This window comes from Lissotriton helveticus, chromosome 6 (assembly GCF_964261635.1).
Source record: "Lissotriton helveticus chromosome 6, aLisHel1.1, whole genome shotgun sequence".
Classification (NCBI taxonomy): Eukaryota; Metazoa; Chordata; class Amphibia; order Caudata; family Salamandridae; genus Lissotriton; species Lissotriton helveticus.
In genome coordinates, this window is record NC_136067.1 from 1,062,812,870 (window position 1) to 1,062,833,271 (window position 20,402).

At 45.5% G+C, this 20,402-nt stretch overlaps 1 protein-coding gene across 2 annotated transcripts in view; it reads left to right on the forward strand.

Moving 5' to 3' along the window:
- AGPAT4 (1-acylglycerol-3-phosphate O-acyltransferase 4) overlaps positions 1-20,402 on the forward strand; it is a 425,215-nt gene that overhangs the window by 328,357 nt on the left and 76,456 nt on the right. For both annotated transcript variants that reach the window (XM_078646933.1, XM_078646932.1), the window contains one exon: positions 13,746-13,848. In XM_078646933.1, coding sequence (XP_078503059.1) covers positions 13,746-13,848 — 103 coding nt within the window. The remainder of the gene's footprint in view (positions 1-13,745; positions 13,849-20,402) is intronic.

The window sequence follows — 20,402 nt, forward strand, 5'->3', positions numbered from 1 at the left end:
TCGGAGCCGTTCTGAGTGGTTTGCCTTTTTCCCTGCTTGGCTCTGCTGCGTTTCTTTTCCTTTTCGCGGGGCATGTATTGTGGAGCCTCGGCACCCAAGGTTTTTCCCACTCTTCTCGGTGGGTGGCGGCTGCCCTGAGCTGAGGAGGGGCCACAGAGCAGCGGCTCTTGGGCTCCTCCGTGTCAGCACAGGCCGCGGCAGCACCAGTCGTGTTTTCGCCACCCTTGAGCAGGCTGACACTGCAGGGGAGCTTTACGAGGAGCTGAATCAGGCAGTGGCTTACCTTTGCGATCTCCCTCTCATTTACAGCAGCAGGAGAAGGTACAGGGGGTCCAGGCGAAGTCGGTGAGTTTACTGCCTAAGGCGACACCAAGCACAGTGCTTCCAGTCAAAGGGTTAAGGAAGGGCAAGGACTTCCCCAATACTAGAACAGACACCTTGGAGAAAACAGTGGGAGAATTGAAGGATGAACTTGGAGCAGCCAAAGCTGACATATCGATTCTTAAGAAGGAGAATTTGTTTCTTCGAGATAGGCTTGAGATGCTGGAGAACAACTCCCGAAGAAGCAATTTGCTTTTTTTGAATGTCCTGGAGGGAAGGGAGGGGGATGATCTCAAATCTTATATGATTCCACTTTTAAAAGAATCTTTGCAGATCGAGGAGTTAGAACAAGATTGGAGAAATGACATCCAGAGGCTTCATAGAGACCCTTTTAGAAGGAACCCCAACAGAACAAAGCCCAGAAAAATTCTTATTAACTTCCATAACGACTCCTTGGAAGAAAAGATCCCCAATATGGCCTTAAAAGAGAAATCATTTAAGGCCAGAGACTTTTTATTTGAAATATGCTCACATCTGTCCAGAGTCACCCTTGACAGGCAGTGGGAGTTGGGCAGGAAGTTGGACGATTTAAAAAAAGTCGGTGCTGTGGCTCAACTTAAATTGCCAGCAATTTTGAAAGTTATGCATAATAATAAAATGCATAATGTAAGATTGGTACAAGAAGTAGACGACTTACTAGAAAGTCTGGGGAAGGGCGAAATATAGCAGGCAGGCTTATCCCTGGGGGTGTGGTACCAATCCATGGAATGCACTTATAAAGAACAATATGGCAGACTTCGCTAGTAGGACTTCTAAAAATATATTCATATCTTCCTTTCTGTTTTTTGTTTTCTAAAATAGCACCAGAGAGGTAATTACAAAGTCATCACACAGGGGTCTACTTTGGGACACTTAGTTAAGGGATGTTTAGGCTTGGGCTCTAGCTTCTCCGCTACCTCTTTTTTTGTTTTCTTTTCTTGATTACAAGAGACGTGGCGGGCGGCCACGGGGTGCAGTAGCTGTACTCTATCTGTCCAGGTAAATGAAGGGGGGCTTTCTCCTGGGAGGGGCTCCGTCGGGAGGGGGGGTTGGGTGCACAGGGTGGGCAGCATAGGGGTAAAAACCAAAATATTTTCCTCATTTACCCTAATGTTTGTTTGGATTGCCTTAGTTGTGTTGCGATTGGTCTGGTGTTGGCTCTTTTTGAGACCTGGCGGGGTCATGATTCTTGCGTATACTAATAAACCCTGATGAATATGATTCAGCGTTTGTCCTGGAATGTTAATGGCCTGCGCGTGAAAACCAGAAGGGTAAAAATTCTGCAATATTTAAAAGATTCTCCTATGCAGGTCATTATCCCTCAAGAAACTCATCTTTTGAAGGAAGAAATCTCGGAGGTATTTAAAAATGGGTAGATTATTTGATCTGCTCAGATCGAAAGTACCCAATATAAGGGGCGTTGCTATATCATTTAAGAAGCAAGCAAAAGCCAGCATTTTAGACTCTCTGGTTGACCCATGCGGCAGGTATGTCATTGTGAAGGTTATTATCACAGGTTATCCACTTACCTTGGTGGGCTATTACAGCCCAAACCAAGATTACCCCTCCTCTCTTAAAATATTTTTTTGAATCTCCTGGAATACCCAGTGATCATGGCTGGGGCTTTTAACTTAGTCCTCAACCCGAAATTGGATAAGTTGACAGGAAGTAGAGCTAAGGTGCACTCTAGAACCCGGATGTACCTCCAATCTATGATGGCACAGACTAGACTCTGTGACGTTTGGAGAGGCAGATCGGGTTCTCAGCTGGGTGCCTCATACTACAATAGTAAATATGGCCACAAGTTGAGAATCTACTACATCTTGGTTGGTCACAGCTTGAGAGGTAAGATTAAGGACATTGGTTATTTAACTCTCCATCTGTCCGATCATTCAGGGGTTAGGTTGGATCTTGTCCTGGCAGATAGTCATCATCCTAGTGTCTGGACATTCGATCAAACTCTACTTCTCGGTGGTGAGGAGATTAAATATTTATTTTCGGAGACTGAGGGTTTTTTGGGTATCAACTTAGGCTCTGCGGCAACTTCATTGGTTTGGGATTCCTTAAAGGCCTTTTTAAGGGGCATCATCACAAGTCTGGTTTGTTTCAGGAACAGACAATATAGAGAAGAGGTGGCTCACAAGGAGGCAGAGTTGAAGGTAGTAGAGTTGGGCCTAAATAAGGAGACTACAGGAAAATGTGGTTAAATTAAGAAGTTTAAATGATCAATAAAATACCATCCTTCAGTCTAGGGTTGCACGTAGATGGGAGGCCAGTAAGCTTGCCCATTTTAAGTATGGAGAAGGTGCAGGCAAGCTCCTGGCATGGAAGGCTAAGTCTGACAGGTTGCGCAACCTGATCAAACAAATCAACAGCATGGGTGGGGCTACTGCTCTGTCCACAGACGAGGAGATAGGGGGCGCTTTTTTTGATTTCTTTCAGGATCTGTACCAAGAAGATAGTGCGGTGGACAAAACCGTGGTCATGGAGTGGCTGCATGGGAGCATGCTTACCCCCCTGAATTTAAGTCAGCAAGAAGATCTAGAGCGGGACATCTCTCAGGAAGAGGTGAGAAATGCCATTCTTGCTTGTACAAAACGGGAAAGCTGCTGGCCCAGATGGGCTGCCAATAGAACTTTATAGATCCTTGGGAGAGGTGGTAATTCCCATCTTGGCACAGCTCTTTAATAAGATCTTATCCAAAGGTGTGAGGCTTCCAGGCTCATTGGGAGAGGCTACCATCACCTTGATCCTGAAACCGGAGCAATACCCAGCCTGTTGTAGGTCTTATAGGCCCATCTCGTCGCTGAATGCAGATTATAAAACCTTTACCAGGATTCTGGCGGGCAGGTTGGGTTTGGTCGCGGGCAATATGCTTCACACGGATCAAAAGAGTTTTGTTAAAGGTAGGAACATATTTGACCTTACTTATGATCTTATTGGTGCAATAGTCCTGGCCACAACTTACTCGCTTCCTGTTCTGCAATAAAAGATGCCACCAAGGCCTTCGACTGGGTCAATTGGGTGTACCTATTTGCAGTCATGGAGAAATGTAATCTGGGAAACAAGTTTTGCCGTGCTATTCAGCTGATTTACCAAGTTCCATCAGATAGACTTCTGGTTAACAGTGACTTGACAAGACCTTTTAATATCACCGGGGGTACTAGGCTGGGCTGCCCTTTATCTCCCCTCCTCTTTGACCTATATATTGAGCCTTTTGCTCAGCGATTAAGAGAGAAGGCTAGCATTTTACCATTTAAGCATGGGGTTTGGGAGAGAAAGGTGGCCCTGTACGCCATTTATATTTTGGTCTTCTCCGCGAACCTCACTATGACCTTCCCTGTTTTTATAAGGCTGGCAAGAGATTTTGGGCAGGTATCTGGGTACAAGGTGAATGCTGAGAAAACTAAGGTCATGACCTGGAATTTGGTGGATTGTAAGCACCAGACCAAGCGGGACATGAGGTATCTGGGGGTCAGAATAGTTCAAGATATTGATAAGATCTCAGTGACCAACTTGGCAAGCGTTTCAAGGTAGTGCCAGAAACTTGTGAAGTCCCTTGTTCATCTCCCTTTAACCATTCTTGGGATGATTCATTTGGTGAAGATGGTGGTGCTCCAAAAACTCACGTTCCTCTATATAGTTAAGCTCCAACAGGCTATCAACTCATTTGTCTGGGCATATAGAGGTACCAGGATTTCCTAGAAGAAGCTGGGACGCAGGAGGGAAAATGGAGGACTCGCACTGCCGGATTTGCAATATTATGCATGGGCCTTTCAACTGTCGTATTCTAGGATGCTTTTAAAAACTCTGCAATGATAAAGGGGGCTGGTCTATCTCAGGAGGGTTTCCGTTCAAATTTGGAAAACCGAAATTCTTCAAAAAGATCAAACTAAAAGTCCTGCAAGGAATGGCTAGAACATGGGCTAGCATTAAAAGGCTGACGGGTCTTAACTATCTTTGCCAACATCAACAGTCGCCAGGGTCATCTGGAACGATTGAGAGAGTGAGCTAACATCAACAGTCGCCACGGTCATCTGGACCGCTTGAGAGAGTGACCATCCCCTCTTACTTTGGAGCTAGTGTCGTCCTAGTCTCCTGCGGTACTGGTAGGCAGGGCGCTTCCTCCTGGTCCCCATTCAATGCCTATGTCTCTTCATTATTGAGTAATGGTACGGGCGACTTGTATGTTCTCTAATGGTCTGAGGTGAATGAGGATTAAAACATTTTGTTTTAAAAGAAAGTGCTGCCTTTTAAAATGAACGCAGATATGTTTGTCATGTCAACAAATTGAGTGTCCCCTTAATTGTGTTATGATCCCAGCTTTTTTTGCTACTTGAATACATTTTGAGAACTTGTGTATAGATTTGGCATATATCATCTTTATTGTTAGTTAATTAAGACCTTAGCATTACATTAATAAAAGTTACTAAATATTTTTAATTTATACAATTAATGTTAAGAACAATTAAGAAATGACATGTGGTCCAATGATAAATACTGTATAAACACCCCCGTCCCACACTTCTGAAACCCTCACAAGAGCACTTCCTTGAGCACACTATTTTCCCTGGAGCACCTTTATGCAAATGTATAGACTGTTTGCATGACACTAATGCAGATATTAATATACTTGAATTTGAGAATTGATTGAATAATGTGTTTATTTTGGTTGGTGTGATTAGATTATTATTCTTCCCCTGTGTAGAATTGAGCAGATAAATAATTTATGAGTAACTGATCTCACTGATGTACCACACAAGCAACACAGAAAGTTGATTGTTGCTGCATATTTACTTGTGATACCGTAAATCATCCAAGGGAGCAAACATAATCGAAGTTTCCTAACTTTATGTTATACCTGGTATTTCAATCATTTTGTTCGAATATAATTGTGAGCCTATTTTGTTCTAAACCCAAGTAAAACTGCTGCCTTTATCAATTTGATAATCATTTGCACATCTTCTCGAAATAAGTCTTGTATTCTTTCCTTGATCATTCGTTTAAATTACTCCTAAGAGGTCCCTACTTCCCAAATTGCTTTAACATCTGACATAGGGCCTAAATTATATGCTGACAGGATAATCTGCCAAAATATGACACATATCCCCAGCCTCATATTTCAAGAGCTACATAACCCTCCAGCCAAGCTCTGAATGAAGCTGTTAGTCAAGACTGTAAAAAATAAGCAGACCAGAGGGTCTCTTGTTGATGCTGTTTGTTTGTTATTTCTTCCCATAAAATGGATTTGAAATGTTATATCAGAACTTTATTGAGCCTATAAAAAATAGTTAATGCAAATATGTTCTAACATAAATCCATGTTTGATCAAGTCCAACACTAGCCTCATTTGGGAAGTGGGATAAGATGTTGGAAGGTTAAAAAATGCAGTTATTTACCCTTAAAGCTGCCTACATTCTATCTCTAAATGTAAGAGCACCAAAGTTACTACTGAACAAAAGTTTGATTTTTCTGTTGTCAAAAAGTGTCTATACTGATGGACTGTACAAGTTAAAATACAGGTTTCTTAAATGTTTTGCAAATATTAAGGCTTGGTCTAGCAGAGTTAATATGCATCTTATGATACCTTATGATCTCTTGCCAGACCCCCTGAGAGTTGAGTGTCAATTGTCACTATCCAGGAAACAATTCTCGGACTTCCTTTCAATTATTATTTATGTATTTTTTATATTGGCTATCAGATCATTGGCCCATTTGTATGCATCAGTGTTTCCTGAACTCTTTCAGCTCTAAGGGGGGGGGGTCGAAAATTGCATTGTAATCTGTCTATTGCAAAACAGAGATGTGCCTGCGACCCAATTTACGTGGAAAGTGTTGTCTGCCTTGAGTAAACGTTATCCTGTTCACCGTATATCAGTTTAAAAGAAGGGGAGAGAGAAAACATCCCTGCTTCATTCCTCAGTTAGTTGGAATTGGAGGTATCTTACACTAGCCATTATCTAACCTAACTGCTAACCATGTGTTCCAGTGGAGCAACTAGATAACATAAAGTTGTAAGGGTGACATACCCCTTCTTGCTAATTTTCTCAATAAATGGTGATGATTTACTATATTAAAGGTGGCACAATAATCCAGAAAGTAATCGTATAATTTGCAGCCTCCTGCCACCATGCCGTGAGCAATCATATTTAAGGAAATTATATTATCCAGATTTTCACATCCCTTTCGGAATCGTTTATGGTTGAACAGGAAAAGATTTGACTCTTCTACTCATTAGGCCAAGTCACCGAAAAGCATTTTTGCAAATATCGTTGCCTGAATATTGATGAGAGCTATCAACCTGTAATCAGCTGGGTTGTGTGTGTCCCCTTCTTGGATGTTGGTTGTAATATTGATCCCCCGCAGGAGCATGGGACGACTTTTATTTCCAGGCTGGTGGTAAGTAACGTAATTAATGGACATATCCTTAATTGTACATCTGCTTTGAGAACTTTGTTAGATATGTCATCTGGACCGAGAGTGCCCGAGTTGCATGCTTGTTTACATTTTTTAATACATTTTGTACAGAACAGAAAGGGTTAAAGCTGATTTCGTTGCTTATTATACTGTTGTATAGATTTGTTGCATAATTTGACAACGGAAATTCCTTTATTACAATTTGGTATTGTGGCGTATTGGCTTCATTATGGGCAAAATAAAGAAGTGGTGTTTCAAGTAATGGCCCTCCTGTTCACGTAGGTGACAAGCTTGAATACTCTTGCCATTTTCCATTCCTTTCTGCCTCCTGCAGAACTGTAATATGTGATTAGCTTCATGCAAATTAATATATTGTCATCCTTCAGGATAGCAGTGTTGTAGCCTCTCCTGTCAAAGAGTCCCTCCCCCTGCGAAGCATAATCACCTCATCAAAATTCACCTATTGGAAGTCTTCCCTTGAGTGTGCCCTAAATTTTAGGGCATAGAAAGCCTCACGAAGGGTAACGTCCAGGGCCAGACTGAGAACACAAAACAGTTCTGACAATTTACTCAGGCAGCCCCTGGTGAAGCACTGCCTGGCCCCGGGAGGCTGGAAACGCTTGCTTGCTGCTTTTGTGCTTGATATTGCACCACCGCTGCAAAACCAACCCACACCCTTCCAGCCACCTGGGGAAACGCCTGATGCCAAGTATGGCCAGTCCGGCCCTGTAACGTCTGTCACAAGCTCTCCCTGTACCGCTGTCCTCAATATCGCTATCCCACAGAAAACCATATATACTGTCAGTTCTGTGTATGTGCATAGGTAATTAGGTGACTTTGCTAGCAAGCCTGTTCCTAACAGCCTGTGTGCAGATCTTCTGCAACTACTTCAGGCCCAAGTTTCCTTTTCTGCTAATCTATAAAAAAGCAAAGACTGCTGTTCAAAATTAACAGTACACAGGTCCGCTTAAAACATTATTTGGCTCGATAACCCTGCTTTGGTACCCAAGGTGGGGGGCGCTAGTGTGTTTGCGCACGCCTGCGGGCTATGCCTGATAGTTGCGGGAACACTCATCAGTGTTTGTGACCGATCTCTATGCTATGTGCATGCTACTCCTTTTTTCACCCACAGTTATGCAACTGCAATATTTGAGCCCCCACAGGTGGTAAAACTCATTGCTCATTGTCTATAAATGATCCAGGGCTGAGTGTCCCCAACAGACTGAGACAAAACCTCTGGGCCTGCGCTTCCAGCACCGTGCCACCCTAAATATCCAGTATCTCATACCCTCACACATCACATACAGTCTGCTCTTTTGGTTTTATGTGCCTGATGTATGAAGGATATGTTACAGTGGCCACATGTGCAACACCCTTTGCTCAATATAGTACACTCCACAAACCCAGACTGACCACTTCAGCAAACCCCACTAATAGCATTCATTTATGTAAAGCTGACCATTGCAGATGTCGTGGCCTGCTCCAAAGATAGCTAGAGTATGCTTTTAGTTAGTCAACACGTTGCATTGTGCATTATGCCATATATGTATTATGCTTTTAGATAAGAGATAACTGCTTGTACATGAGGATCTGGTGCAGTGCTGGAGAAGGTTTCCTTCAGCATTTTGAGTTACAATAGGACCATCACCCAAACACATTGGCCAGATTTGTGCTTCTGCTCTCACTAGTCAGTGGATAGAGCTCCAGATAAATACAGTCTCCCTCTCCTTTACCACCTATGGACTTCCACCAACTTGCTACTTATGCATATAATCGTGTTTGCTTTCAGTACCATCCGTCACGCATTTACATTGCCAGCACAGCATCTGTCAGTGTATATTTGTCTTCTCTGCCTTGTGTGCTCTCCTGTTTTCCCCATATGCAGTGCTGAGATTCATTGAAAGGTACCACTCCTGCTGCGTTCTGTTAGTAAAACATATTTCAGGAAATACAGCTGTACTCCGCACCATCTCTTTGCTGTATTACAGCCACTCTCTTTCTAGAGCTGCCTCTCTTATCCTCTGTGCTGCCTGCCTTGTGTATTTTTCAGTGTTCTCCTCCAAGGTAAATTCTTCGATAACTCCTTCCTCTGTGATGTGTCTCCTAAATACTAAGGGCCTCATTATGATTGCGGATAATCCGCATACTCCGGGCCGGCGGAAGCCACCGCCGGCCCGGAGTATGCGGATTATCCGCCGCAGTGAAATAGAAGACCCACCGCCAGATTAGGATGGCGGTGGGAGTGCGGTTGGACCAGCGGCGGACGGCAGGTCCGTCCGCCGCTGATCCGCGGGGTGGGGAGGGCTATTTGGTGACGGTGTCTGCAAGACACCGTCAGCCAAATTAGGAATTGCACGGACACATGCTTTTCCGCTGCGACTTTTCCGCCGTGGAAAAGCATGTGGACTTTGGCTTTTGGGGGCCCGTTGCGGGCCCCCAGGGTGTCGGGGGGTGGGGGGTGCACATGGGGGGTACCTATGGTACCCCCCAACATTTACATGCACAAAGCGGCAGGCACCGCGCGGTGCCTGCCGCTTTGTGCATGTAAATGTAATACATGCATTTTTGACATTGCGGTGGGTGCTGCTTGAAGCAGCACCCGCCGCAATGTTATTCATACAGGATGTGACCGCCAGGGTGGAGGTCACATCGTAATTTGCATGGAGGGACCGCCGCTGCCCCTGCGGACGGTCCCTCCAACTCTGGGGTGGCGGACAGACGCAGGTCCGTCCGCCATCCTAATCTGCCCCATAGTACCAACAGCAAATAAGTCAATGGCTTCCTGCACATTGCCAGTCCTTCCGAGAGACTCTGACTAAGACATTTCTGCCATCCTCAGTGCCCCTTTATCTCGTCTTCCATATCATCCTTCACGTCCACAACAACAGCCAATCCCAGCACCTTGGTTCACGGCCCCCGGCATGAAAACTCATCAGCTTTGTGGTACTCTATGTGCTTCTTCAACTGATGTGGTGGCATGAGTAGAGAGAGCCGAATTGTCTGATATACTGTGGCATAAATTGTCAAAGGGAGGGCAATTCGTATGCACAATAGCATGTGGTGGATCATGGCATGTGCTAATGGAAATCTTTTATTACTGCATGGAACAAAATCAGATCAGGATGGGGGTTAATACTTGAATACCAGGAGATTTCCTTCTTCTCCTGAAGCTCCATAGTGTCGTTGTAGCATGTGGCAGGTTCTGGGCGGTTGTCGCCATCTCTAGAAGATGTCCAGACAAGCAAACTATGATCTCCTGTCTTTCATCAATTGCACCCTCCAGAAGGAGCACTAAATAGCAATCACTTTGTCCCATGTGGCCACAATGAAGTGCATTTACCGCATTTTTGTCGCTGAAGCAACACACATTCACAGATTCTGTGGACACTGTACACTCATATGTCCTCATCCCTGGGGGAAGACCTGCTGCAAACATAGATAGGCAGGGCTGGCCTTCGACTTTCCCTGTGTAAAGGAGCAGTAAGTGGTGATAGACTAGCAAATATTGCCAGACCATTCTAATCTCGTTCTATAATCTCTCCCAGGCTTATTTTTTCATTTAAACGTCCTTACACGTCTCCTTTTCTCAGATATACTTTATGGAATTTTCATTGAGATCGATAACAGCACAGTTTAATTACTTTTTCTCTGTTCGGTCCTTATTGTGTATGCATTGTATGCAGTATTCTTCAAAGGTAACACCCATTTCAGTCATTGAATTGGACAAGAAGATTCTTGTATTATTTTAGATATAACTTATGAATGAGATAAAGACTGTATGTTGTTTTTTCGAGCTTTCATAAAAGTCGTTGTCCTTATTGCCTGGTGAAGCCGTAACCGTGTGAACTGAATAATGATGAACCTATGTTTTTGAGTGCCCTCAATTCCAGCCAGCCATTAATGGGTACCCACTCTTTGATGAAATGAGACTTGTGGCAACAATAACTTACTGTTCCAGCAGAAAGTATTTACAAACTTACCATGAAACAAGAATCTTTTGCCAATATTGTCATTCTTATATTGTCGATATACTTAAGCTCAAGCATTCAGTAACTTGTTGATGTGGCAAAAATCAAACTTCAATGCATTATTTAGAAAAACGCCATTGACTGAAATAAAATAAGGCCTACTCTTCAACACTGTGGACCTTCATTCATCAAAATGTTACGGGTAGCAGAATTAAAATCCTGCATCCTTTGACCTTCCTCCCTATGACATCATTGGCTTGATACCTTTTGCAATCCTTAACCACTCACTAAACTCATTCTTGCTACTGAGGGGCTAGGCTAGGGGCAGTGCAGAGAGTGGAAAGAAAACTTTGCTCTGAGAATGCTATTAAGTTGCCACATCTTTCATGACCTCTGGTTGTATGGACAGTAAGACCGAGGAGAAAACCAGTGGTAGCTCCTTTTACCTCTATATTCCTCTTATCTAGGCCCATGCTCTACAACAGCATTCTCTGTTGCCCCTTCCCCCATTTCCCAGTGACCCTTTTTAAGTTATGGTTTTATAGCAGAGTTGTTGCCTTACATATGTTAGCATCACTAGAGAGAGGCTTTGGCTCCGCCCACATGTTGAGATCCAGGAGTATATGTTTTGATTGGCTGAAGCAATGTGCTTCAACAAAAAAGGGCTGTACTTCCACGCAGGTGGGATCATTTTATGTATCCAGCTGCCTAAGCTTGAACTTTCAGGGGCACACACATTGTAAGGCTATTAAAGAGTCTTAGATAAATTGTGTTTTTCTCTGGCAGCAATACGGATGGGATGAAGGTAGTCATTAACCTATGTGGATTTTTAGATTTGGCTTGAAGTGCAACTGTCACCTGACCTTTTAACCTACATCAATATTACTCTACAGTTCTTTGCTTCCCCACAAATCTATACCTATTCCCATGACTTTTACTTGTAATGCTTCATATTATCATACAACATTCCTTTAAATCCAGACCTGTTGGCACTGTCAATACTTTTTACAGATAGGGGATGTGCTTACTTTTAAAGATGGCAGCGACCTGAATCTACAGCCAGTCACATCTGGCCTTGTTTAAGCACTATTCCTGGTGGAAACAAGCATTTGAAATACAATAGGTCTTGCATTTGCGAGAGTTTAAGCAATTGGCATTGTAAATGAAAATGCCTTTTATTTATCTGTTTTGCTAATTAACATATAAATAAAAGGCATTGTCATTTACAATGTCAATAGCTCAAACTCTTTTAAATGCGAGACCTATTCATTGTCCCAAGCTGATCCGAAAGTGAAAGCATACATGGCGTGCTGAATCTTGCAGGAAAGCATGTCGTGTCTGCAGTAGGAGAAACTCATTAAAGAAAATAGTGCTTACAGACAAAAAAAAGACTTACTGTGTAACAACCAAAGTAAAAGGGCCAGTCCTCATGGGAGGTTACAAATGAAGACACGGCAGTACTAACAGTGGCGCAACAAAAATTGAGAGGGACCCCCTGTAAGGTACGTGGAGGGGTCCCCTCCGGACTCTATCAGGACTCTCCGGCCAAAGTGCTGTGCTGAGGGGGCCCCCTGGAGCTTGGGGGCCCCCCGCACCGCAGGGGCTGCGGGGGCCTGTGTTACACCCCTGAGTACTAAGGAGGGACTAACAAACCTATTAACTAATCAGAAGCCAGCATTTGCGAAGGGCAATGACACAAGCGAATGAAAAATATGGGCGGAGAGTCGGCTGGGCTTCTATTCCATACTCCAATACAGCATGCCGCAGAGCAATGCATGTACTGCCCTGGCTTCACCTAAAAAATAATGCATAGACCGGAGTGAGGCCCCATAGCAACTAAGAGCGCGGGCCAGAATGGCCTAACGATGACAGGCCACTGAGGTGAACTGCCAGTTTTAAAGCAAAGTATCCTCCTTGAGGATCTAGAAAACAGAAAGTAGGGCATGGGCAGGGTGTACTTAATTTTTCTTCTTTTCTGAGTAAACTACAGTTTGTTGTATTCTGCGATAGTACGTTTCTCTGAAAATGCATGGTATTTCACAGGCTTTCCTGAAAATTCTATGTGCTGTCTTGAGAACTTCAGGTATCACCAGCTTGCTACAGTTTGCCGTCGCTCAGAGCTTAGACACCCACCCTCTAGCATGAGCTGAGTTAAACACATGCCCCGTAAACTCTAACTCGGTATGGAAAACCCAGGAGTGGACAGTTAGATTTATGTAATACCCAGTCATCAAGTACATTATACTAACAGCTGTTGTATGCCTTTATTGCTTCTACTGTATACTTTAACTGAAATATACACACAAGTCTATGTATAAGCCAAATAACTATTTAAAATAACAAAAACTAATTCTGTGTGCTGCCACTAGTACGATATATGTTTATGAATTAATGCCATCACGTGTATCCTTCAACATACATGCCAACATTTCAGAAGAGCAAAGAGGGAGATTTTTTTTTAAAAATCGGGAGAATGGGGCTTCAAATCGGGTTACTGGCGTGTATGGGCTTTGGAAGTGTGCTGCTGCAGGATTGGACATTTGAAACACAAATGTACGTTTTTTTTCTTACCTTTTACAAGCATGGAGCGCAATGGCAGGCTGAGAGGGTGATGCAAGTGTTGTCCCCCCCTCCCCCCCCCCGCCCCTGTGTGACACCCCAGCCGAAAACAGCTTCCTGTGCACACACACGCCCCCCCCCCCCTACTTCACAGGTCTTCAAAAGACTATTGCCTTGTTAATGACCCTTTGTTGTTTTTTCACCCCATCGAGAGCCCCTGCATGGCCACTTTGACTATTGCTGGAAAAATTAGCACTTCACACAAACGCCCTGTCAACAAACCCCGAGGAATCGGGTTTTTGCTTGCAGGAATCGGGAGGCGGGAGACTAGCCTTCAAATCGGTAGTCTCACGCCTGAATCGGGAGGGTTGGCATGTATGCTTCAAGTATGCAGATGGCCTATATCCCCAGCAGTAATCACCCCGTTTGTTTCCCTTTCAGTTGCGGCTGTCTACGATTCAACACTCAATTTTAGAAATAATGAAAATCCAACATTACTTGGCATCTTGAATGGAAAAAAATACCATGCTGACCTTTATGTGAGGTAGGCTGCTTCTCGTTAGAATTACATTTGTTTCTATTTGAAAACGTGCATTACTGTGGGACCACTTGCCATATATTCTATTGACTTCAGGGTCACTGGAAGTATACGGCACTGGAGGAACAGTGTTGACTAAATTATTCGACAAGAAAACGCAAATTATGCAGCATAATGCTGCCCATTCTTTGGTATTATTATTTCGTTGTTTTGACTGTTTAAAACATATTAACATAAGTCTTTTTTTAGCAAAGGTGATATCTCATTAGTACCAGTTTAGCATCTGAATACAGAAATCCTGAACAAAAGATGAAAGTTAACATTTGTGAAGGACCTTGTGTCACTTTAAAAAAAAAAAATGTGATGGGGGGGGGCGCTAGAGGGCGCACAGCGGAATGGCTGCCTCGTAAGACAGCTCCGCCAGCCAGGTTTCATGTGCGGACAATAGCAGCGGACAGCGAGTGTTTTGAAGAACGGCGAAAATACCCACAGCTGTCGGAACATGTTGGGACCCTGAAAAACGCACTTGGACTACACGGGGACACTCGTGTGTTACTGGAGCTGTACATATACTGCGGGACAGCGCGGCCGAACCTGTCGAAATGGCGGCGCCCTAAGGGGAAGATAGACGGGACCTGCGAGATGCCGGTAACGATGCAGGTACGGCAGCGTCATTGCCCATCGCTGTAACTTACATGCCAAAATCGGGATTTGCCCCACACACCACGGTGCTGAGATTCAGCGACATCCGTCACTAGCTCCCGATCGGGCACACAGTCAAAGTCAAAAAGTTTATTATGTTTTGGCTCTCGATGAGGGCCACATAAAACATAAACACACAATTATACAACGAAAATTACAATTAAGTCACAAAACGAGACAGAAGGAAACACTTCTTATCTACCGGTCAAGCAATCATCAAACATCTCCCTGTATATCATTAATAAATATCTAAAAACCCTTTAAAAAACTTAAAAATTCTGAAACAAAACATTTCATTTGGGGGACAGTAAAGTGCATGGAAAAAGGTTTTTACATTTAAAATTCCTAGTTGGAGACAAATTGGTTTTATCCATGTATAGCGCAAAGGGCGCAGTGCAGGACAAATGAACAAGACATGATTACGATCCTGTACAGCATTATTACAGAGATTACATATTGGCGATACACCATACCACTTTGCTAAGAGGAGATTTAGTGGAAGCAAATCATGCCTTAAAAGGTACCATAACCTACGGACTCTATGAGGAATATTCCAAATAAGGTATTGTTGGGCCAGCTTTGGTATATAAGTATTTAACAGTAATTTCCTTTCTTGTTGTCTTGGTTGGGCAAGCATATCCAATTTATAGCAGAGTTCCCAAGATGCACATTTTAATTTAGACTTTAGCTCGAGGGGAGTAAGTAAGAATAAAGTGCTTTCATCTAATTCTAACAGAAATACTGCTTTTCTAAAGTTTTTTACTAGCAAAGAAAACTCGTTAAAGTTGCCCAAAAGTTCCCTTTTTATGGCTTCCCGTAAGGAACCCGATTTACCTCTGGCCAGACAGGCTACCCATCTTACGAGGGATACCAACCCCTGTACCCAACAACTTCGGAGTCCGAATTCCAGCCTGCATGAAGATACAGAGCACGCTGTATTAAGGGAAGAAATTTTTCTTAGTACCTTTCCTTCCATTTTTTGCAAGAATCCCCATTGTTTTAACTCCACGAATTCAATTCCATATAGTAGAGTTGCAGGTATCTTTGCTCTAAATACATCCAAAAATAGTGAAAAGTGTCTCTTCCCTGTAGCATTGTACAAGGAGCATAACCCCATGCCATGGGCCAATGCTTTGCGTGAGTTATGTTCAATGTGGGGCTTCTCACTTAGGTTTGCTGAAATAATTTTACCTAAGAAGGTGTAGGTTTTGACCACCTCTAGTTTCTGTCCACCTATGGCCCAGCTATAACTTCCAGACCTACATTTTTTCTTTCCAAAAATGCACATGATTTTACTTTTCGATATATTAATTTTCATATGATGTGCTTCTGCAAATTGATTCAATGCATGCAGGCGATTGGACAGACCTTTCGGGGTTAAATCTAAAACAAGTATGTCGTCCGCATACATTAAAACCGATATAGATGACCCTCCAATTATCGGGGCTAAACCCCCACAAACTGCAATGGAAGCTGGTAGGTCTACCGTATATAGTGAAAACAATATAGGGGCCAGTATACACCCTTGTTTTAACCCGTTCTGAGAAGGGATAGATTGAGAAAGACCCCTTTCTCCGCCTTGTAGCACCTTACACCACGTGTTCGAGTGAAGAGACTTTATCAATTCGAGTAAATACACTGGCATACCAAATATTGCCAGCTTTCTCCACAGCGTTGGACGGTCCACCTTGTCAAACGCCGTGGAGAAATCTATAAATGCTGCGTATATGCCACCACCTCGAACACGTACATATTTGTCCACAATCACCTGTAATAATGTCAAATTATCTAAAGTTCCATGCTCTTTGCGAAATCCCGTTTGTTCCATGGGTAAAATACCATTTAGTTCTACCCATTCAATTATTCGCATTAAAAGACATTTGGCGAATATTTTTCCTATTGAATCCAATAGGGCTATTAGACGATAATTCGTAGGCTTATCACGCTCTCCCTTTTTAAATATGGGGATTAATATACTTCCCCTCCAGGAATTGGGGACTGATCTAGATATAAAACATGTACGAAACACTGGGAGAAGAATCCTACTCCAAGAGGTGACATCTTGCTTAATTATTGACATGGGCAATTCGTCCGGACCCATTGCTCCGGAGGAGCGCATACTCTTTATCACGGAGGCTATGGATTTCTCAGTCGGGAGTTCTATGTTAAGCTCTCTGCTTGGGGCTGGCTCCCAGTTATCCCCCTCTGCACCATTAGATGCATATAAACTAGATATGAATAATATCCAGACATCTTCTGCAATAGAGATAGGAATGGGAGTTGTTAATGCTCCACATCCCTTCCCTATTATGGACCAGAATTCTCTAGATTTGTTAAAGGCCGAAGCCTTTCTTAACCCAATCCAGAGAGAATCTTCTTTTTCTCTTTTTAACTTAGCCCTCAGTCTGACCCTCCTTCTTTTTAATAAGGCTAACTTATGCTCATTTTCCCTAGATCTGTTCAAGTATTGTTGCCTCACGATTTTGTTTATCTCCTTATTTAACATTAATAGTGTACTAGGAGAAAAGTACATCTTTTTAGGATTTCTAGTTTTCTTCGCTGTCTTGGTAAGCTTCTTCATAAAATTTTCGAGATGAAAGAATTCCATACCCTGCCATTTATCTAATTCTAGTAAAGTTTGGGCAAGAATATTTTGTACATCCTTCATAGTGTTAGAGTCCCAGAAACATCTTCCAGACTTACAGTTAATAGAAACTCCTTTATTCACTAGGGACCAAGAGTTAGTTTCTGGAGGATTTATTGAGATAGTTATGTTGATCATATTGTGATCACTCAGGGAAGAGTGAGAGATCGCTATATCTCGAATGAAAGAGAACGTGTCATAGTCCGTAATTGCATAATCCAAGATGGATTCACCCCTGAATGACCCATGTGTAAAATTAGCAGGAGTATCAGAAGGCATCCTACCATTTACGATAAGCCCCTCTAGGTAGCTAAGTTCCTCAAGCAACATCTTTCCTCTTTTGTTAGTTTTTATTTTGGTAGGGAAGATTGCTTGGGGTATATTATATGCTTCTTCCTTAGGTTTGTTTCTAAACATGTTTAAACTTAGGTTAGTGTTGGACAGGCCACATGAAGGGCCGCTCTCCCCCGGCCCAACCAGGCCCGAACCAGCCACGCAAGTACCACACACCACCATTGCACGTCCACCGTCCCCGCAGGGACCCCTACACTCGAACCTGTTGACCGCGTAGGCCGACCCACTACCGGCCTGCGCGCCCATCCTGGGCGCCATCTTGGACACTCCACCACGAGGCCGCCGGGCCCCCGATCGACCTCAACCCTGGGCCTGGCCAGGCCTCAGACATTCCGGCACCAACATCCACCCAGGAGGTGAGCGGGCTACTTGGTCAGTCAATGGGAGCAAGAGGTGTCGATGGCTCTCCCCCGCCAAGTACCGCTCGCTCATCGCCTCCCCGGGCGCTGGCTCCACCCCCCTGCTGGGTGTCTGAACCCCCTCATCCCGGACCTCCCGACCTCCAAGTGCGAGGGTCCGGACATCAAAGCACACCAGCCCTATAACTGGGGCAGCTCCAGAGCAGGACGGGAGTTGTATCTTGGAGTCGAGAGACGCAAAGAAGAACTCATCCTTGACGGACTACTGGCGCTGCCGTAGCTCTGTCTTGTGCACCTTCGTCTTGCCTGCTGGCGCTGCCGCGGCTTTGGGAACCACCCTATCCTTCATCGTCGTCGGGACCTGCTGGCGTGGCCGCGGACCGTTGTAACCACCACCTTCATCGGGACCTGCTGGCTCTGCCGCGGACCGTCGTCTTCCTTCATCCATCTCGGGACCTGCTGGCTCCGCCGCGGCCCGTTCATCTACACCCCCGAGCTCGAGGATTGAGAGCTATTGCCATCTTTTTAGTAACAAGACTGTCCCGCTACCCTCTTCCCAAACAGAGACCAGAATAGAGGGGACCCCTGAGTCCAGACCTCCTTGTACCATTCTACCGTACTTGAAGAATTCCCTATAAAGTATCGTTGAACTTTATCCTTGTGTGGTGTCCGTCTGTGGGGGGGAAGTTACTTGTCTGTACGATTCGCTGGAGACGGCTCTCCCCGGAGACCTCTCCCCTTATCCTCGGCCGACCCTCCCGGTCCGTCTAACATTGGTGGCAGCGGTGGGATATCACCAGAGTGAGTCGAAATGGGTCCTCCGAACAGAACCGGAACAACAATGGTCAGCACCGTCCCCGAGGAGGTGGAGGCCAAGGACGCGGAAGAAGCAACGCTCCGGTCACCCCCACTACCAGCCCCACCCCCCCGGCCAACCGGGGCAGCACCCCAGCGCGACCGGGACATCGAGCCAATGTTACCTGCCATCGATGCCAACGAGTCGGACACTATGCAAACGACCCAAACTGCCCCCAGTACCAGAGCCCAAGACCCCGCCAAGTAGCCGCTGCTGCTCTGGGGGAGGAACAGATCTCAGAGGAACAAGAAGAATATGAACAGGAACACCAAGAATGGGAGCCAGCCGCCATGGCTCTCGCCTGCCTAGGGGGGAGAGACATGGTCCCGCGGGTCCCCCTACCCGCTAATACCCAGAAGTACAGCCAATGGGTGGGCATCAATGGACGCCGGGCTGAAGCCCTTCGTGACACTGGGGCCAGTGTAACAGCCGTCCGCTGTCACCTGGTGACCCCCGAACAATACTTACCAAACATTCTCTGCCCTGTACGTTCAGCCGATAACTCAGAAAGTCTGTGTCGGATGGCCTGCGTCCCCTTCGAATGGGGAGGGGTCTCCGGCATGTTGAAGGTGACGGTCCGAGATGATGCCCCCGTAGACTGCCTCCTGGGTAATGACCTGGAAAGCTCTCCTTGGGCAGCAGTCGAACGAAAAGAACACCTGGGGATGCTGGGCGTCCCGGACTGGGCGTGCGTCACCACCCGGTCCATGACCGCCCGTGCCAACACCCGCCCAGAGGAACTCGAATGGCCGGCGCCACCGCCTCCGGTCGCCCCCGCCGAAACCACCGACCGTGACGTCCCCCCCGAACCAGCTCAACCTCCAGACCTCGCTAACCTCGACCAGTGGCCTCAAGAGGGGGGGCCCACGCAAGAACAATTTCGCCAAGAACAAAAGACCTGTCCCTCCCTCGAGGGACTCCGCCAGCAAGCACTAGCCCAAAGCGCAGGGGATACCTCCGGAACTCACTGGGTCTACTGGGACAATGATCTGCTGTACAGTGAGCAAAGAATCGCGGAGCTGGGGGCCAGCCGAGTCCTAGTGGTACCCCTCCGTTTTAGAGACTTTCTGCTAAACCTGGCCCACGATGTCCCCCTGGCAGGACACTTGGGTCAAGACAAAACCTATAGCCGCCTGGTGACCCACTTCTTCTGGCCCAAAATGAGGGACAATGTACACCAGCATTGCCGATCTTGCCCCACGTGCCAAGCCAGTGGGAAGAGCGGCCGCAAACTGAAAGCCCCCCTGCAACCTTTTCCCGTGGTCACCACCCCGTTCGAGAGGGTCGGAATCGATATCGTAGGGCCCCTGGACCCGCGCACAAAACAAGGCCATCGATTCATCCTGGTGCTAGTGGACCACGCCACCCGCTACCCGGAGGCTGTTCCCCTGCGGACTGTGACAGCCCCGGTAGTCGGCCGGGCTCTGATGGGGATCTTCTCCCGGGTAGGCTTCCCCCGGGAGGTCGTCAGTGACAGAGGCACGAACTTTATTTCGAAATATATGAAATCTCTCTGGCAACAGTGCGGGGTTACCTACCGGTTCACGACCCCCTATCACCCTCAAGGAAACGGCCTCGTTGAGCGGTTCAACCGCACGCTCAAAGGGATGATCGGGGGGTTGGAAGAGCCCCTCCGTCGCCAGTG